Below are 19,119 nucleotides of genomic sequence, written 5' to 3' on the forward strand. Positions count from 1 at the left end.
TGATGTAACTGAATCATCAGACTGATTAGACAGTCATGTTGATATGGGTTTATCATATGTTACAAGCTTGGCTCGTGATGAAATGGTGTAGGATTGTACTGACGTTCAAAATGGGATGTATTTATCTTGTAAAAGCAATAAACCCTATGAAAATATTAACTATTTTTTATGCTGTTTTATACAATACAGTAGTTTTAAAAACTCTTTACTCTAAAAACTCAACCGGAGGCTTAGGTCCCACGCAGGAATATCCCTGCAAAAAAAAAAAAAAAAAAAAAAAAAAGCTGGAAAATCAACTTGTAATATACATGGAGGCTATTGACTGGGTTTATAATATTCAACTGAGGTTGTTTTATTGACCAAGAGCTGTTGTGGTTAGCTTTGGGGCGTGCAGAGTTGTTTAACATACAATGTTGTGATGTTAAACACATGTTGATGATGTGATGTTATTCAATACTGTAATATAAAAGTCTAGCATCTGCCGTCAAACGGCAGATGCTAGACTTATATATTACTGAATTTGGACAAACCAGAAACATATGTTGCTAATAAAGCCTAACCAACCCATCCTAAGCCTAATATTGTACATGTACTGTACTAGGCCTAGGAATATTTAAGTTTTTAGCTTCATTTATTCCAGACTATAAAATATAGTGTACAAAAAGAGGCCTACTGGGGCACCATTATTACAACAAGCAACACTTAGTGGGCCAGCCAGAGGCTTAACAGAGGCTTAGGGCTCCACACAGGAATTTCCCTGCATAAAAAAATTACATGTTGGTACAATTGACCACTTGGTTACAAAAAGCACTCAAGACAGGACAATGGGTTGCTTAATTAATATTTAAGACAAGGTAGGTTCATGTTCATTCCCAATTAATACTGGTGTTTAAGACAAGGTAGATGTAACCATATTCTGCAGTCCCTGTGGTGAAGTGGTATCCTGGCTGGGGAGGATTGACTGGGTGCCAGTCCTTAACTCTAGACTGTTCACTCAGCAGTGAATGGGTACCTGGTTCTTAAAAGATTTGGCTGGTCGTATTCCGGGGAAAATTAGGATTAAGGACTTGCCTGAAATGCTATCTGTGCTATGTACAGGAATGTAAGAACTTTGTATATACTACAAAAATAATAATTTTATTTTAAAATGGGAATAAATTCAGTATTAATTGGATGGTTTGTGTAAGAGTTAAAATTATTTCCTAATTGAGACCTACAGTGTCTAAATAATTGTTCAATATTTATTATTTATTTTTCATTCTGCTTGAGATACCGATCCCATATCAGTCCTCGGGCTGCTACTTGTTATTTTCTGTAGGTTTTCTATGGCATACTTGGGCCAAATTAAACTAGTCTAGGCATGCGGTGCATATGTGGAGTGTCAGGTTTATAAGAGTGGTTTTTGTTTGAATTCTGACAAGACACTGTTTGGTTTGTTGTGCATTTGCTAGTCTTAACTTTACTAATGTTTGGAATGCCTCGTCCCTGAATACTGCGTGTGTGGTTCTTGAGGACCAGCTATCAAAATAATGTCCATTGGTCACTTGGTTTCAAATTATATATTGTTGTAAATGCATTTGCTTGTGTTTTCTAAGAACAGTACTGAAAGTATTGTAGTTCAGTACCCAGTATGTTGCATGTATATAAACTCCATTGTGGTTTGTACACATTTTGATTTATTAATTTATTTACAGTTGCGTCTCAACTCTATCAAGAAACTTTCCACTATCGCTCTTGCATTGGGGGTGGAGCGTACACGGAGCGAATTGATCCCATTCCTGACAGACACGATATATGATGAAGATGAAGTGTTGCTGGCACTAGCTGAACAGCTGGGTTCATTCACTCCTCTGGTTGGAGGCCCAGAGTCTGTTCACTGTTTACTAGTGAGTTTGAATTGTTCAATTTTCTTTAGTGAGAATTTTTAAACACATTGTACCATATATTTAATAGTGTGTGCAGTTTGTTTATTGTCTTTTATTACACGTTTTCATAAATATATGAATTTTTCATGCAGTCAGTATGTCACAATAACGTGGCTAAAGAAATGATGACCAAACCACAGCTCAGAATATTGAGAAGCAACGACGTTTTGGTCCATCCTGAACCATACACATCACTCAACTTGATAATGGTCCAGGACGGACCGAAGAGTCGTCACTTCTCCATCTTCTGAGTTGTGGTTTAGTCATCATGAATATTTTATTTTTTAATATAGTGAAGTTTTCTTAAGTTTTCATTCCATATAGAATTTTGTTTACTGGGCATTAGTTAACTATGCCTTAGTAGCCATTAATTCCTTGAGTATCTCCAGTAACAGTGCTTAAACAAGTGACCATGATCATCATATGAAGGTTTTTAACTACAAATTACTGACCGAGTGAAATTACTGGCAAACACTGGCTGGGATTGTCAGCCTTCCTGAGTGGCAAGCAAAGCTGCTCAAAGAGTCCACAGCACCAGCTGGTGTGGCAACATGAAAGCTCTTTGTTTACATCATTCAGGAAGATTGGATAAATTTGGTGCTTAGTGTGGATTATTTCACTCGTTTGCATTTGCTTGCCTCACTTTCGTGTACTGTATTTGTGAATTTTTTCCTGCAGCCGCCCCTCGAATCTTTAGCTACAGTTGAAGAGACAGTTGTACGAGATAAAGCAGTCGATTCGTTGAGGAGAATTTGCGAGGAACACAACACAGAAGACCTCGAAACTCATTTTGTACCCCTAGTTAAACGGTTGGCCGTCGGTGACTGGTTTACGTCGCGTACCTCCGCCTGTGGCCTGTTCTCGGTGTGTTACCCAAGATTATCAGTGGCTACCAAGGGTAAGATGTTCAATTATTGCAACATTTCCTTGTCTGTTTTGCATGTTATTCAGTCGTGTTGACACAGTTTAGGTTTGGTGCGTGTTATCCAGACCCGTTGGCATGGATCAGGTTTTATGATTGTTGATCTAGATTAGATTTTCATTTAAAAATTATATTGAAGATGTATATCATTTATTATTGGGTACTTTTACATAATTCTGCAAATAAATACAGTCTACAGTGTATTGTAAATGTCTGTAAATGAGTATATCCGAGAATCTTACCATATACCTGTACGTTAAAGAAAAATTATTCGGAGTGGTACCGTGCCTGAATTATGTAAATGGGAATAAATTGTTACTGTAAATTATAAGAAAGCTTCAGGTTTTTTTATTGCGTAATTATTATTATTTTGACCACAAATAACTTATATTTGTGCTTATGGGTAACTAAATAGTGGTTGGTATCTTCGTTTACGAATTTAATCTGTTCCCAGAGACGGCTCGTAACCAAAACAAATTTTCCCATAAGAAATACAGTAATGTAAATTGAATTAATCCGTTCCACACTCCCAAAAATATTAACTTCAAAATACATTTCATATATATATAAAAAAAATTGTACTGTAGTATGTACAAGTTTTAGCTTTATGGATGACTCTTGTTGGCGTATGGAAGACAGTGAGGATTATAACATGAAGCAGTGATGACTTCTGTGAAGTACACTCTCTCCTATGTTTTGTCTGCATACCACTAGGACCTGCTTGTGGCTCACTGCTTGCTTTTTCTCACTAAAAACCTTTCCATTGACTTGTTTTTTCCTCTATGGTCATCCTCACATGTTTTCATAGGTTGAACCTTACCACCAACTTTCTTGGGACACATAGTGTGGTGTATAATAATTACTTTCATGTTCAACAAACTAAAAAAGCCAAAAAACTATTAAATTCTTTACAAAGAATTTAAGCGCATTCGTCACTATGCGGGAGGCACTGTTAAACGGAGACAAACTGTAGGCAAAGCTCGTCACCAGAATCATTCGTCACTATGCGGGAGGCACTGTTAAACGGAGACAAACTGTAGGCAAAGCTCGTCACCAGAATCATTCGTCACTATGCGGGAGGCACTGTTAAACGGAGACAAACTGTAGACAAAGCTCATCACCAGAATCATTCGTCACTATGCGGGAGGCACTGTTAAACGGAGACAAACTGTAGACAAAGCTCATCACCAGAATCATTCGTCACTATGCGGGAGGCACTGTTAAATGGAGACAAACTGTAGGCAAAGCTCATCACCAGAATCATTCGTCACTATACGGGAGGCACTGTTAAACGGAGACAAACTGTAGGCAAAGCTCATCACCAGAATCAAATTTTATGAAGAAATTGAGCTAACCCGAAAAATTCATAAATAGGGGCATTCGTAAGTCAAGGTTCCACTGTATATAAAATGCATTTTAAAAATACTTGAGGTTAAATAGAAGAAAAAAATTTCAATTAAGGAAAACCTTGGAAAACTGCTGATTAATCCTTAAGCAGCAGACAGTCAATTGTTGATTCACAGGGTAATGCGGTTATATTAAGATTTAAGCAATTGTCTGGGTTTTAAATGTATGATGTAAATATGGATCTAATAAGTCTATGTGGATGTAATGGAGTTTACCTTGACCCATGATAAAAAATTCTGCTACCATTTATGGTACGAATGTGGTTATTGTTGATCTGATCAACCTGATGATCAATCAGGCTGTGACTCAGTCAGGCTGCGAGCAGCCGCGTCCAACAGCCCGGTTGACCAGTCCAGCAACCAGGAGGCCTGGTCGACGACCGGGCCACGGGGTCGCTAAGCCCCGGAATCACCAAGATATTGTCATGAATGTTATTAAGAGGATGCAGTCGTCGTCATATGACAATTTAAACAATTATTGTCTGGGTTTTACATATACAATATAATACAAGTATGGATATAGTAGCTCTATGAATGTAAATAAAGAAAACCATGAAAATAAGTCAATATTTCTTGTTTCACTGGGTGGAGGCACTTGTCAATGCCTGGTGCTCCACTTTGCTGACGCTTCCCGCTTTATCCTCGGAGGATTCACCAATTGTATTATCACTTGTTTTTCTTTATTTACATTCACAAAGAGTTATTATATCCATATTTACATCATACGTGTAAAACCCAGTCAATAATTGTTTAAATCGTCATGACATCATACCCCTATTAATATTCATGACGATAACCACATTCTTACCATGAAATGGTAGCAGAATTTTTTTCATAGGTCAAGGTAAATTCCATTTCATCCACATTAACCAACTATATCCATATTTGCATCTGATATGTAAAACCCAGATAATAATTTATTTAAATCGTATAATATTCGCATTACCCTTTGAATCGACAGTTGACAGTGACCGCAGCCTAAGGGTTCACATTCCCGTTCTTCCTGGTTTAGCAACCTTGATTTGACATGCATCCTTTCAGATAGTCTCCGGTTACAAAGTGCACCTTCCAGGCTCTATATACTCACCCGCTTTGCTGAACTAGTGTTTAGAGATTTGGCCAAGTAAGGGATGTGTGAATTTGCTTAGAAAGCAGTGTCAGAGTTTCGGTGGAAATACTGTCAGTCGTATAATGGATTAAAATAAATATTAAGGTATGAATGATAATGCTCCTAATATGGTTTGTCACATTTTCAATAATTTCCCTATATAGATGCAACATTGCAAGGAGGAGTTAGGCAAGAAGGAAATGAAACAACTTTATAATGGCCCGGGATGAAGCAAAATGTTGTCGTTGCTTCATTTTCCAACGTGTGGTTTGGTCATCAAAGAATCCAGGCTTGGAGAAAGATTCAGCTTATTTAAAACCAAATTTTTGGTTTATTTGTTTATTTAAAAGTTGCCATGGTTTTCGTGGGTGTATGTAGGACTTGTCAGGCCACCAACCCTGTGGTGGCCGACCTCCCCTCACCCCCTGCTATTTTTTTTTTTTTTTTAAACCCCAGGCATGTTCAAAAATTTTTTTTGCTTTAACATGGGCCAACTTTATTATTTCTATTTAAATTTAAACTTGCATATTTTCTTTCCCTGTTGATTAATCCTTAGACCACGCAATAATACATATATAGATGATGTAACATTACCGATACCGCGCAATACTTTAATAGCTGTATTAGTGTCTTAGTGCTTTAATTTAAAAGCCCCGTGTGGGATAGGGGGAAGCTATAGTGCAGCCACGACCGATAGTTGACACGCCACCTAGAAAAAATTTGTGGCCAACATTCCTGGTTGTGAGAGCCTCGGTCTGAGCAAGCCACCAAGGCTGACGCACGCAGCATGAGCTCACAGCACCGCTGTTCAGCTTGTGACCACAGCATCACCTAAAAATGTCAAAATATATATACATGCTATTATTTATCGCTGATAGTATTACAGAAGACCCTTGACTGATAAAACTGACCAGGATTCTGATATCAGGATTGTAGTGAAATTTAGTGCTGTGCTCCATAGTGGGAGGAGTAATGCTGAGGGAGGGTGGTGGCGTCGTCTTCTGACTGTGTGTGGCCACCTTTTATTGACTGGACTTACCATACCAGCTTAGTGGTTCACTATGGTGAACACAAATCTAAATACTTATATATAACGTGTGTATAGAGTGTAATAGCAATAGGAGTATGTTGGGAGCCGTCATTTTGGTGAGGGAGGTGCGTCATCTTAGTGTGCACGACTTGTCATGTTGTTTACTGGTGGCCACTATGGTCTTTGGGCACCATACCAGCTTATTTGTACAGGTATGGTGAATAAAACAGGTAGATACCTATATATAATGTGTGTGTATAGTGTAATACCACAAACAGTATTGTTGGAGGAGAAATATTAGTGCATCTGGCCTTGAAGCAGTGACAGCAGCAGCCATAGCTGACTGTGTAGCTACGTCTCTTATTGCCTGAACTCTCCATACAACCTTAGATGTACAGTTATGGTGAACAAAACATGTAGATACTTGTATATAACATCTGTGTATAGTGAATAAAAGCAAAAACAGTAAGGTGGGAGGAGTTAGTGAGGGAGTGGTGGTGAGTGGCTGACTGGCTGGTGAGTGGTGGCCACTCTTTGTTGCTTTTTGACTCACTATACCAACTCAGTGGTTCCTTATGGTGAGAAAACAACATGCGGATACGTATATATAACATGTATACAGTATATAGTGTAATAACAGCAAAACTATTTATTTGTTTATTGTTTTATGAACATAATTGAATCGCTAACATGAACACAATAATTTTGAGTACGACGATGGTTCACACATTTTATTATATAAATATATTACAATACACACTATTGAATAATATTACTACAAAAAAAAAATTAAAAATCACATTGAAATAATTAGGTAATAATATCTTTGTGGTAACCCCTGCCTGACAGTTGGGGCGGAGCAGACCTCGTCTGACACCTGCTCTGTCAACGCCTCTTTTTTGCCACACTTCCCCGCCCTAATGCGCCCAAAATATGAAACCTACGATTTTATTTTTTCCGTGATCAGGGAACACAAATGAACACTTTTAAGATTTTTTTTTTTTTCCGTGCCTGTGGGTGTTGAAGGGAAAAAGGCCCTTAGCGGTTTGAGGGTTAAATGGACGAAAATTTGGGCTTTTACCAATAATAAAATAGAACATGGAATATGGATACAAATCAAATATGTTTAGATTAAGAAAAGATCCGAGTAAATACTGATTTAGGAATAGTTATACATTTCTATATTAAATTTTTGGGTACTTAAGGGCATTGAATTGGTGGATTGTTTTAAGGACAGGTTACACATATGTACAAGAGTTTTGTTGAGTTTAAATAGGAGCCGATTTGCTAGGGCCAATAGGCCTTTAGTAATGCAATTTTATTTGTATGTTGTTACAATACTGTCTGTAATATACTGTACTGTTATTGTTGAAAATGTAACATCTTTCTTTCATAACTCATCTTTTTTAGCCGAGCTGCGCTCCCACTTCCGCTCGCTGTGCCAGGACGACACCCCAATGGTACGACGAGCGGCAGCAGGGAAGCTGGGCGAGTTTGCCAAAGTGGTTGAAGTGGAGTACCTGAAGACTGATCTCATCCCTATGTTTGTTGCATTGGCACAGGATGAACAGGTGAGCTCAATATGAAAAGGATTTGGGCGAGTAATTGATTAATGTTGACAGAAAATATCACAACGTGATTAAAACAAATGACTCGTAAAATGAGTGATCACATTTTACACCCTTAAACTGCCCAAGACAGACATACAAACATACAGTAGTAGTAGTAGGCATCCATCAGTTTCGGGAGACTATGGAGTTGCGCTCTGGTTGTCGGTCTGGAGTGGCCTCATCAGGGTGCAAAGCCAGGGTAGGTTGATTCGGGGGAGAAGCTGTTACCCAGGCAGCAGGTCCCCCCTCTCCACGGTGCTGAAAGTCTCCAATGGAAAGGCATACGCCAGTACGATTGGTTCCAGCGCCGTCGCAGGAACCGTGAGTTCCGGGGTTGACCTCGAAGGTGGTGAAGAAGGGCACAGAGACCTCCAACCCCGGAGACCGCTGTGGTCGGGGCCGGAGAAGAACCACCCTATCAAGGGTATGAACGACCCCAGACATACGTACATAATATATAAATATACGTGTGTGTGTGTGTGTGTATTAAATAAAAAATATACACATAACAGGACATGTCACTGTTTGTAAAATTTACTGAAATGCCTTCCAATGTGTTGTGCATAATCTACTAGGCAAGTGCTTCAACTTTGTCTAAATGACCAACTAACATAACTTGAAAAAGAAAATTAAAAATTATAAAATTGAATATTGAAAATTTCAGATTTTCAAATAGGCTGCAAAAATCTTAAATATCACAACTGTTCATTTGGTGTTGTTATGCTCTCAGAAGAGCATATGATCTTCATGTTCATATATTTAGAATATAGGTTTTCAGTATTGTTTACTGTAAAACAATATCGTCAATACGGCATTTGAAATATGCGCAAATTTAGACAACAAAAATTTATAACTCCAAATGTTTAGAGTTTATGAAAAATCAATTCTATAGGGATTGTAGAACAGGCAGCTGTGAACACTATATGTAAAAATGGTGAGAATCGGTTAGAAAATAGATTTTTGGATACTGAAGTAAGTTAAAATTCTAGTTATAGATATAATTGAAGTTGAAGTTATTGACAATGAATAAGGCAGTTCTAATTCATGAATTTGTTTGTATGTTTCAATAAACTGTTGTTTGGCATTCGTACTCGAATATGTAAAATTTGTAGGTCAATATGTGTTGAAATGAAATAAAGAAAAAAATCCCCCCCCCCCCAAAATAGGGATAATTATAATAATTATAATGATTTAGGGGACACATTTAGGGTATACGTTATATAAGTGGAAAACACCCTAAAACTGGTCCTTAAACATTAAAACAGCCTAAAGGGACAAAGAAAATAGTTTGAAGTCTGTGGAAAAAATTAGCCCCCCAAAAAATCAAAGTTCCAAGGTCAGCGAGTTGACTGATTGATTGATTTATTGACTAATTTCATTTTCTCTTCACATAGTTAGGTACTGGTATGCATTTTCTCTTCACATAGTTAGGTACTGGTATGCATTTTCTCTTCACATAGTTAGGTACTGGTATGCATTTTCTCTTCACATAGTTAGGTACTGGTATGCATTTTCTCTTCACATAGTTAGGTATTGGTATGCATTTTCTCCATTTAGTTAGGTACTGGTATGCATTTTCTCTTCACATAGTTAGGTACTGGTATGCATTTTCTCTTCACATAGGTATTGGTATGCATTTTCTCTTCATTTAGTTAGGTACTGGTATGCATTTTCTCTTCACATAGTTAGGTATTGGTATGCATTTTCTCTTCATTTAGTTAGGTACTGGTATGCATTTTCTCTTCACATAGTTAGGTATTGGTATGCATTTTCTCTTCATTTAGTTAGGTACTGGTATGCATTTTCTCTTCACATAGTTAGGTATTGGTATGCATTTTCTCTTCATTTAGTTAGGTACTGGTATGCATTTTCTCTTCATTTAGTTAGGTACTGGTATGCATTTTCTCTTCACATAGTTAGGTACTGGTATGCATTTTCTCTTCACATAGTTAGGTACTGGTATGCATTTTCTCTTCACATAGTTAGGTACTGGTATGCATTTTCTCTTCACATAGTTAGGTACTGGTATGCATTTTCTCTTCACATAGTTAGGTACTGGTATGCATTTTCTCTTCACATAGTTAGGTACTGGTATGCATTTTCTCTTCACATAGTTAGGTACTGGTATGCATTTTCTCTTCACATAGTTAGGTACTGGTATGCATTTTCTCTTCACATAGTTAGGTACTGGTATGCATTTTCTCTTCACATAGTTAGGTACTGGTATGCATTTTCTCTTCACATAGTTAGATACTGGTATGCATTTTCTCTTCACATAGTTAGGTACTGGTATGCATTTTCTCTTCACATAGTTAGGTACTGGTATGCATTTTCTCTTCACATAGTTAGGTACTGGTATGTATTTTCTCTTCACATAGTTAGGTATTGGTATGCATTTTCTCCATTTAGTTAGGTACTGGTATGCATTTTCCAGGAAGTGAAGGTTACACCAAAGTCACATAATAAAGAAGAAAAAAACTAAGAACTTAAAAAAAATATCCCCCCCCCCCCCAAAAAAAAAAAAAAAAATTTGGACATTGATGAAAGTAATGGATAATAACATTGGGCAATGTATTTATGATATATAACATAATAAAGCATAATAACATGCTTACTCATTATTATTTGTGTTATATATTGCTCACTAATGCTATAAAGGCATTAGCTGCATATCCACTTTGTGGACACTTCTAACTGCTATTCTTCTTTTGTGCATCGGACAGGTGCTTGCATCTCTTTATTATTGCATCATCCCTCACTTCCAGTTATTAGTTGTTCTCCTTATCAACAAAACGTTCTTTTTAAAAAAAAATTATAAAATCCATTTCATAAAATATTAGGATGAAAGTTTCACGATGCTGAAGCCAATAAGTTGGAGATATTTGATAAAATTTGAATATTTTTTTGCTTCCCTGCCCCTTTCGGTAAGCAGTTTAAGGATTAACGCGTTAGAAATCCAACGAGTTAATGTGCATTATGAACCCACCGAATGGCAAGATACTAGCGGCACTAATTATGCTAGTATAACCATTAACTAGCTCGACCAGTAATCGATTTTTCACTCTTAATCATAATTGTGTATAATTCTTTCCCCATTTACCCCTAAGATGTCTGGTAATAGGAAGTGTGCTATGGAGGTGGCAGGGTAGGTGCAAGTGTGGGGGTAACGTTATATGGTGTTTTTATGTGTTTAGCTCGAGGGGTCTGATTTTTTCCCGTGTGAAAGTACTGGTATTCATCTTCATTTAGTGGCCGATATACATATATTTCGTAGCTAAGCACACCCATTGGATGACAATGTATCTGTGACCTTGTTTCCCTCACAAGAACTTGAGTCATGCATACACACCCTAAAGAGCACAGCCTCAACTCTGGCAGGATTCGGTGCGGTTGTTGGCAGTGGAGGCGTGCGTGAGTATGGCCGGCCTGCTCCAGCAGGAGGATACGGAGATGCTGGTGATGCCCACGCTTCGTCAGGCTGCCGAAGATAAGTCTTGGAGGGTACGGTACATGGTGGCAGACCGCTTCATAGATCTCCAGAAGGCTGTGGGCCCGGAAATCACCAAGACGGATCTTGTTCCCGCTTTCCAGAGTTTGCTAAAGGATGTTGAAGCAGAGGTAAGGCACTTGATAATTGTTGTTCCAAATTAAAGTTTTTGTTTTCTTTAACAGGTATTTATCTCCTGTCCTCTGTCTCTTGCATTTTCTTCAAAGATAATATAGCTTTTCATTGTAGCATTATTGCCATTAAAATGTAGTTTGAGCATAGCACATTCATCTATAGTTTGTGTGTTGTGAATTATAAGTACAGTGTACAAGTTCTCTCCAGAGTTTTATCTCGAGACACACACAGCTCATTCATCTATAGTTTTTGTGTTGTGAATTATAGGTACAGCGTACAAGTTCTCTCCAGAGTTTTATCTCGAGACACACACAGCTCATTCCTATTTTATTTAAATTTTTATTTATTTTTGATTACAGTACCAAGTAACATTTGAGTGTTCCTGCAACACTTACAAACTTTTAACGTTCTTGTCTAGTATTGTTACTTTTTTTTAATTGAGGCTGTCCAGCTGTGAGTGTGTGGGAAGTTGAGACGTAGCTTTATAGTCGCGTCTCATGGCTACCTTACATGCATGAATTTCTCTCACAACATTCCAGCACTTAGTATACTTTTGAAAGTGGAAATGGTGCTGGCTTGTTCTGCCTCCAGGTAAAACTCCTGCCACTTGTTTACCACTCACTGCTTGCATATTTTTTTTTTTTCGTAGTTTCACTTAACTGTAAAGAGACAAGGTGCAAAATTTTTATTACTATTGTTTACAACCACTCAATTTGAATTTCTGTAAGAGTAAAGTGGGATCTTGTATTTCTCAACCCTTTTGTTATGATGGTTAATTTGTCTCGCAATTCCTCGTACTCCTTAGTCAACTAGGAGGCTAAGGTAACTAGGAATCACCGCAAGGTAACTACTGTAACGTTCAACTGTAGTATCACGACTTTGAAAATTTAGTGGCTGTAAACAATACAGTAATATTAACAATTCTACACCCTGTCTCTATGAGGTGCCCAACCACTTGGGCTGGACGGTAGAGTGACGGTCTCGCTTCATGCAGGTTGGCGTTCAATTCAGTGACCTGTCCAAGTGGTTGGGCACCATTCCATTGGTTGGGCTCCCATCCCATCCCAAATTCTTATCCTGATCCCTTCCCAGTGCTATGTAGTCATTAATGGCTTGGTACTTTCTCCTCATAGTTCTCTTCCCAGTGTGTGTGTCCGTGTAGTGGCGGTGGCACAGAACATCTCTCAAGGCTTCTTCTCACTCGGCTACATACTGGATGTAGTTTTCTGGGCTCGCTCTCGGTTGTTTGCTTCCTATAGCAAGCTTCTAATAACCTTTAGTTTAGAATCTCAGTTGGCACTTGCTCAAATGCCAATAGACTTTGTGCCAATTTCTTGTGTTTAGTTATAAATAACCCAACCTGCACTCAGTGTTGATGTTACAGTCCCTCCTGGACCATAATCAAGTCACAAGTTGATTAGGGCGCAGGACGAGCTGAAACATTGTCACGTTCATATAATTGCACTGTGTTTTGACTGTGTAATTGTGTTCTGTGGCCAATGTTAATGTGGCCTTGCATGTTTACAGGTGCGCGCAGCAGCAGCTGGGAAAGTCAAGGACTTTTGTCAGAACGTGGATCCCAGTGTCCAGGAAAATGTTATCATGAACAACATTCTTCCATGTGTTAAGGTTGGTCCTGATTCACTGAATGTTTTTGTTGAGATAGTTGTTAGGTGACCTGGTGAGGTATGTACATAGTACATCATTGAACTGTAGTGATGGACTAGTTTGATTACAGTACATGATAGGGGCCTTAAAAATGTGTTCTCATACGGATAAAAGAAAATGCAGAATAGAACCAGTGAAGAGCTAGGATGCCATAGGCACAATCAGAGAACACTATAAATATCAGAGGTCCACGGTTGTTCAACACCCTCCCAGCGACCATAAGAAGTGTTGTCAGAACAACCGTGGACATCAAGAGAAAACTAGATAGTTTCCACCCCTCTCTTCGGTGCACAAGAACACCCCTTAACCCCATTACCTGGTAATAGGTGACAATCCCCCTCCCCACCTCCCCCCCTCGGTGCACAAGAAAAACTTGCAGTAATTTTTGTCCTTCTAATAGTGTTAAAATGTGTTACAGGTAAAAATAATGCCAAAAATGTATGACTAGCCAAGGATGAAGTCTGGAAGTCTACCAGTGATGTCATGATTCAGTTTTGTTATTATACAGTATAGACACTTAATGTATAACTATGTATACATTTTGGTGCACTATTGTGAGGCACTAAGCTGTTGTGGTGGGTGTGGTGGCTTCATAACTGTGGGGGTGAGAGTGCCGCCAGGCTTGGCAGGTTGTGATGAGTGACACTGCAGTACTGTACATTGATTATATAATATTTCCTCCACATTTCTAATATTTCACTATTATTATTTTGTTGTTGTTTCAAGTGTAATTGATACAATGGGCTGTGAGTAATGTTGTATCACAGAAGGTGTAGATTTATGGGTATGCACAGATATATTCATGCCACTATGCAAAATCATGTTTGTTTAAAAAAAAAAGTATTTGCAGTTATAACATTATATACAGTATTAACATTATAAAACTATCTACATTTTTATGCGCTATAATGAACCACTCAGCAGGTCTGGTGGGTGTGGTACTGAAATGCAAGCATAGTATGAGGGGGGGGGCTGACAGCTGAGTGGTCAGCGCTCGGGATTTGTAGTCCTAAGGTTCCGGGATTCGATTCCCGGCGGAGGCGGAAACAAATGGGCAGAGTTTCTTTCACCCTGATGTCCCTGCTCACCTAGCAGTAAATAGGTACCTGGTAGTTAGATAGCTGCTACAGGCTGCTTCCTGGGGGATGTGTAATAAAAAGGAGGCCTGGTCGAGGACCTGGGCCGCGGGGACGCTAAGCCCCGAAATCATGTCTATAACCTCAAGATAGGTCGCACGCTCCCAAGAGACGACATAACTTAATGCATCAAAATGTCTCAAAGTATACTACGCATATCACTAATTCTAGTCACAGCAATGATGTTAAGATTCCTGTCACAAAATCATGAGTGACTGAATTTTCCTGAAGTTTATTATCTGAAGGAACATGAGGCTGTCTGTTTCATGATGCATGAAACTGCAGCTGTTGTGTGTGCTGTGGTGCTGCCTCCTGCTGTCAATATTATAACCAGATGATAATCATTATAACCAATATTGACTTGTCAGTAATCAAGCCTGGCTTTGGGCCAGGGTTTGGGGAGTAGAACTCCTCCCAGAACCCCCATCAAGCAGGTATGAAGTAGGTATAACCAGCATTGTGTTCACTGATATCTGAACCATGTATATTATATTTATCATAGTCAGCATCTAATGGTTATTATCATTGCAAAATATTCGTAGTTGTTTATTTCGTTGTCAAGTGGATGCTGTGAGCTGCAGTTGCATGCACTACTATTACTCACTCAGTACTGAGGCCTCGCACCCAAAAAGGGTTATCTCGAGATGATTTCAGGGCTTAGCGTCCCCGCGGCCCAGTCCTCGACCAGGCCTCCTTTTTGTTACACACTCCCAGGAAGCGGCCCGTAGCAGCTGTAACTACCAGGTACCTATATAGGTGAACAGGGGCATCAGGGTGAAAGAAATTCTGTCCATTTGTTTCTGCCTCCGCCGGGAATTGTACCCCAGAACCTCAGGATTATGAATCCTGAGCGCTGTCCTCTCAGCTGTCAGGGTTTAGTTTTTTACTTTAGTTTTGTTTTATTAGTTTTATAAAATGGTAATATCAATATATTATATAATATATCAATATAGGTTAAGTACTAATTGTAATTAAGAAGCAATAAATGCTATTTACATGCTTGTCCTCCTACACTCCCAAGGTTAGGTTAGGTCGTGGTTTTCTATATAGCTTTTCTAGTAAATTCTAATATTCACAATATTTTGGTGCGATGCTGGCGATAAAGTGTGTTTATGTACTATGCCGATAGTCTCAATTGTACTTGTTACATTTAGTATTAAAACGTACTGTCTATTCAGAGAATGGGTTGGGCAGTAACAGCCTCATGCGCCCCCGGGACTTTTAAATCTTACACTAGGCCTAAGAGAGTCCGTTGTCACCGAGCACCGCCGATGAAGCCATATGAAGTGACCCGAGGCACTATGCGCAGTTGAAGGATTAAATATATGTTTTATAATCCAGTTTGAAGTGATACTTAACATTAAACATTCTATATGCAGTTCCCAGATATTACCCTTTACTTTTAACTTTTTATGTGTTGCAGGAGTTGGTTACAGATGGAAATCAGCACGTAAAGTCAGCTCTGGCTGGAGTCATCATGGGCTTGTCACCAATCCTTGGGAAAGAGAACACGGTCAACCACCTCCTGCCTCTCTTCCTCTCCCAACTGAAAGATGAATGTCCAGAAGTCAGACTGAACATCATCTCCAACCTAGATTGTGTTAATGAAGTTATTGGCATTCAACAGGTTGGTGGATGTGCAGAGTTTGTCACGATGACTATTAATGTTTTGTTAGCCTATAAGACAGTGTTCATAAAGATTTGACATTGCACAATGAGGTTGCAAGAATATGGTGTGAAAATATTGAAGTGTTCGATGGGGGGGGGGTGTTGGGCCGGCATCTGCAAACTCCGAGGGACACTTGTGGTTGATGGGCTGCACTTCTAAGGCCCATCCTCCGAGTACTGTCCCTGAATCACTTTTATTGCCATTTTGAATCCTAGAGTATTGGCTACATTTTGAGCTTTGTTTGATAGTAAAGTAATTGATCACCTTGGAGTATTTTACTTTTTTAAGCCTCAAAAGTCTGGTGGCTATTTTTTTTTTTTTTTTTTCCATGAAAACGTGAAACATAATCAGTTTTGTCATTTGAAAGTATATATACAGAGTAAGTAAAATGGATATTGTTGAAGATTTGTGATGCATTTTTTGCAGGTAAATTAAAATCTTGACCAGTTTGTCATTTTCTTCAAATTTTCAGTTAGTTTGATACAATTTTCATGTAATTTTTCACAGTAAACAAATCGGCAAGCTTTATAATTCGGCTGGAGGAAATTGATTTATTTTACCAAGATATTAGAAAAATGATTAGAATTTGGCCTAAATGCATTCATAGAAGAAACCACATTTCAGTCACTTTCAAAACTGTACATCTTCTTTCAGCCGACGTGGCACAATACTGTGGCCGAAGATATGATGACCAAACCACACAGCAGGAGATGAAGAGGCGACACTGTTTCGTCTCTTCATCTTGTGGACCATTAACAAGTCGAGGACAATAGAGTTGATAATGGTCCCGGATGCACCTTGTGGTGTGTGGTTTGGTCATCACAGTACTAGTTTTAGAAGTAATGCTTATGTTTCAAGGGTAAATATCCACAAATCTAAATCTAAAAATGTCATTCTAGAGTAAATATGACTATCCTCTTAAGCACATCATGGTTGAGCCAGTAGTGTGTGTGTGTGCCTGCCTGCCTGGGAGTTCAGGGATGTGGGTATAATCCCGTCGTTAGGCCTCAGGTATTTTCTCATTTGTCGTTGATGACTCGGTGTGTACGAATGGCTGCAGTTTAGCTCACATCCGAGACGTGCCATCATGTCTTATAATGAGCCACTTTGGTGTGTATGAATGGCTGCAATAACCAGCCAATTTTCCTTGCAAATGCATTGATATTTTGATTGCTTGTATTGTACAGTATTTAGTTATATTTAGTTATCAGGAGTTTGTCGAGATATTTGAATATTTTATCAAGTTTAGTAACTTTTTATCGAGTGGTATTGGTGAATGCCTTGGTGTTGTAACGGGTATTTTTTATTTCAGTTATCCCAGTCATTACTGCCGGCCATTGTAGAGTTAGCAGAGGATACAAAGTGGCGCGTGCGCCTAGCAATTATTGAATACATGCCCCTACTTGCTGGTCAATTAGGGGTGGATTTCTTCAACCAATCCCTCTCCAAACTCTGCATGACATGGCTTGTCGATCATGGTATGTATGTGCAATGATACACACTGTACTTTTCCATATGATTGAATAGCATGTAGACCTTTGATTGAGCCCTGTTACAGTGCAGTACGTTTAATTCTGTATTGCCTCTGACTTCTCCTTTTGGGGGCTCCTTGAGGTATTCTCAATGATTTCGGGGCTTAGCGTCCCCGCTGAGCCCCATTTCTCGACCAGGCCTCATTTCTTGTTACACACCCCTAGGAAGCAGTCTGTAGCAGCTGTCTAACTTCCAGGTACCTATTTACTGCTAGGTGAACGAGAAACTGCCCATTTGTTTCTACCTCCACTGGGGTTCAAACCCAGAACCTTAAGACTAAGAATCTTGAGTGCTGTCCACTCGGCCGTAAGTTCCACACCAATGGGCAAGGACGATTTCTGTACAAACTCTCTTTAAAATTACTGTGAAATGCCCCAGACAATATATATAGGAAACACCGCTTCTGGTAAGTCTGTGCAAACATCAAATTGAGGAAAAAATAGCAATGTTTGTTTTGCTGTTGGAACACTTTGCTTATAATTTGACTAACAGAGTTATTTGATATAAGCAAGAGCAGCTAGCTTATCTAAAGGTTTAGGCATATGGGAAATGTAGCACTTGTATTAATGCTGGAAACTTTTTTTTTAAATAGAAAACATTAGTAAATATCCATGGCTGTGTTAAGAGTCTAGGGACAGGTTGACGCATGCTAAAATATGTTTGACGGGGTGCTGGGCTAAGAGATTCATAGCTGTGACATGGGTGTAGAGCTAAGAGTTTTATAGCTGTGACATGCTGAAGTAGGCTGTGATGGGAGGGAGAAGTGGGGTACCTGGGATGTTGACAGCTACACACCCTGGGAGAGAAGGGTGTTGTTGTAACAAGTTAAGTTTCTTTTAGAAGTTTAGAGGTCTCAGATCATATAGGTTAAATTGTACCATACGAACACAAGTTTAGTGTGAGAGAGTAGTTTCACCTGACTAGCAGAGAAAAGGTCACTTGCCAGAGATTAAAGGATTAGCGAGGATAGAAAACAAAATGTCTGTTCCCCTTGTATTAATTCAACAGTGATGAATAACTCAATAAATACAGTGTTTAGTAATAACCAATCTGATTTAACTATGCATATTAGGTTAACATGAATGTAGAATAAAGATCAAGGCTTCTTTGCTATCAAAGACGGTGACATCAGTTAGAGAGAGAACTAGTTCTTCGGGCGGCGTCTCTGACCTACTGTGGGTCAAGGTCATGCTTCCGGCGTACTACTACCTCTCGTATTGTTAATTCATAAATTATAAATTCAGGTCACTTATCAATATTATAATTGGAAATACCCTGGTCCAAGATGCCTACAGAATTACCACCAGTTTCAATTAAGGATTCAACCATCTGTGTGGCCAGTAAATTAAGATTAGCTTGTTCTATTAACCCTGCTTAGTAATCAGGTAGCCAGAGAAGGTGGCGGAGTAATATTAGCCAGCATCAGTCTGGAAGACAGAGATGGACAGTGTGGAGTGGGCAGCTGGGAGATGAACATCTGGCTGGTCTTA

At 38.9% G+C, this 19,119-nt stretch overlaps 1 protein-coding gene across 2 annotated transcripts in view; it reads left to right on the top strand.

The window, feature by feature from the left end:
• The window catches only part of Pp2A-29B (Protein phosphatase PP2A regulatory subunit A), a 42,497-nt gene that overhangs the window by 4,393 nt on the left and 18,985 nt on the right, over positions 1-19,119 (top strand). For both annotated transcript variants that reach the window (XR_011231110.1, XM_045753428.2), the window contains exons 2-8: positions 1,695-1,886; positions 2,604-2,823; positions 7,802-7,962; positions 11,380-11,619; positions 13,151-13,252; positions 15,851-16,054; positions 17,409-17,574. Coding sequence is in view for 1 of the 2 variants with exons in the window: in XM_045753428.2 (XP_045609384.1) it covers positions 1,695-1,886; positions 2,604-2,823; positions 7,802-7,962; positions 11,380-11,619; positions 13,151-13,252; positions 15,851-16,054; positions 17,409-17,574 (1,285 nt within the window). In the remaining variant the exon portion in view is untranslated. The remainder of the gene's footprint in view (positions 1-1,694; positions 1,887-2,603; positions 2,824-7,801; positions 7,963-11,379; positions 11,620-13,150; positions 13,253-15,850; positions 16,055-17,408; positions 17,575-19,119) is intronic.

The sequence above is a fragment of the Procambarus clarkii genome, chromosome 5 (genome assembly GCF_040958095.1).
Source record: "Procambarus clarkii isolate CNS0578487 chromosome 5, FALCON_Pclarkii_2.0, whole genome shotgun sequence".
Taxonomy (NCBI): domain Eukaryota; kingdom Metazoa; phylum Arthropoda; class Malacostraca; order Decapoda; family Cambaridae; genus Procambarus; species Procambarus clarkii.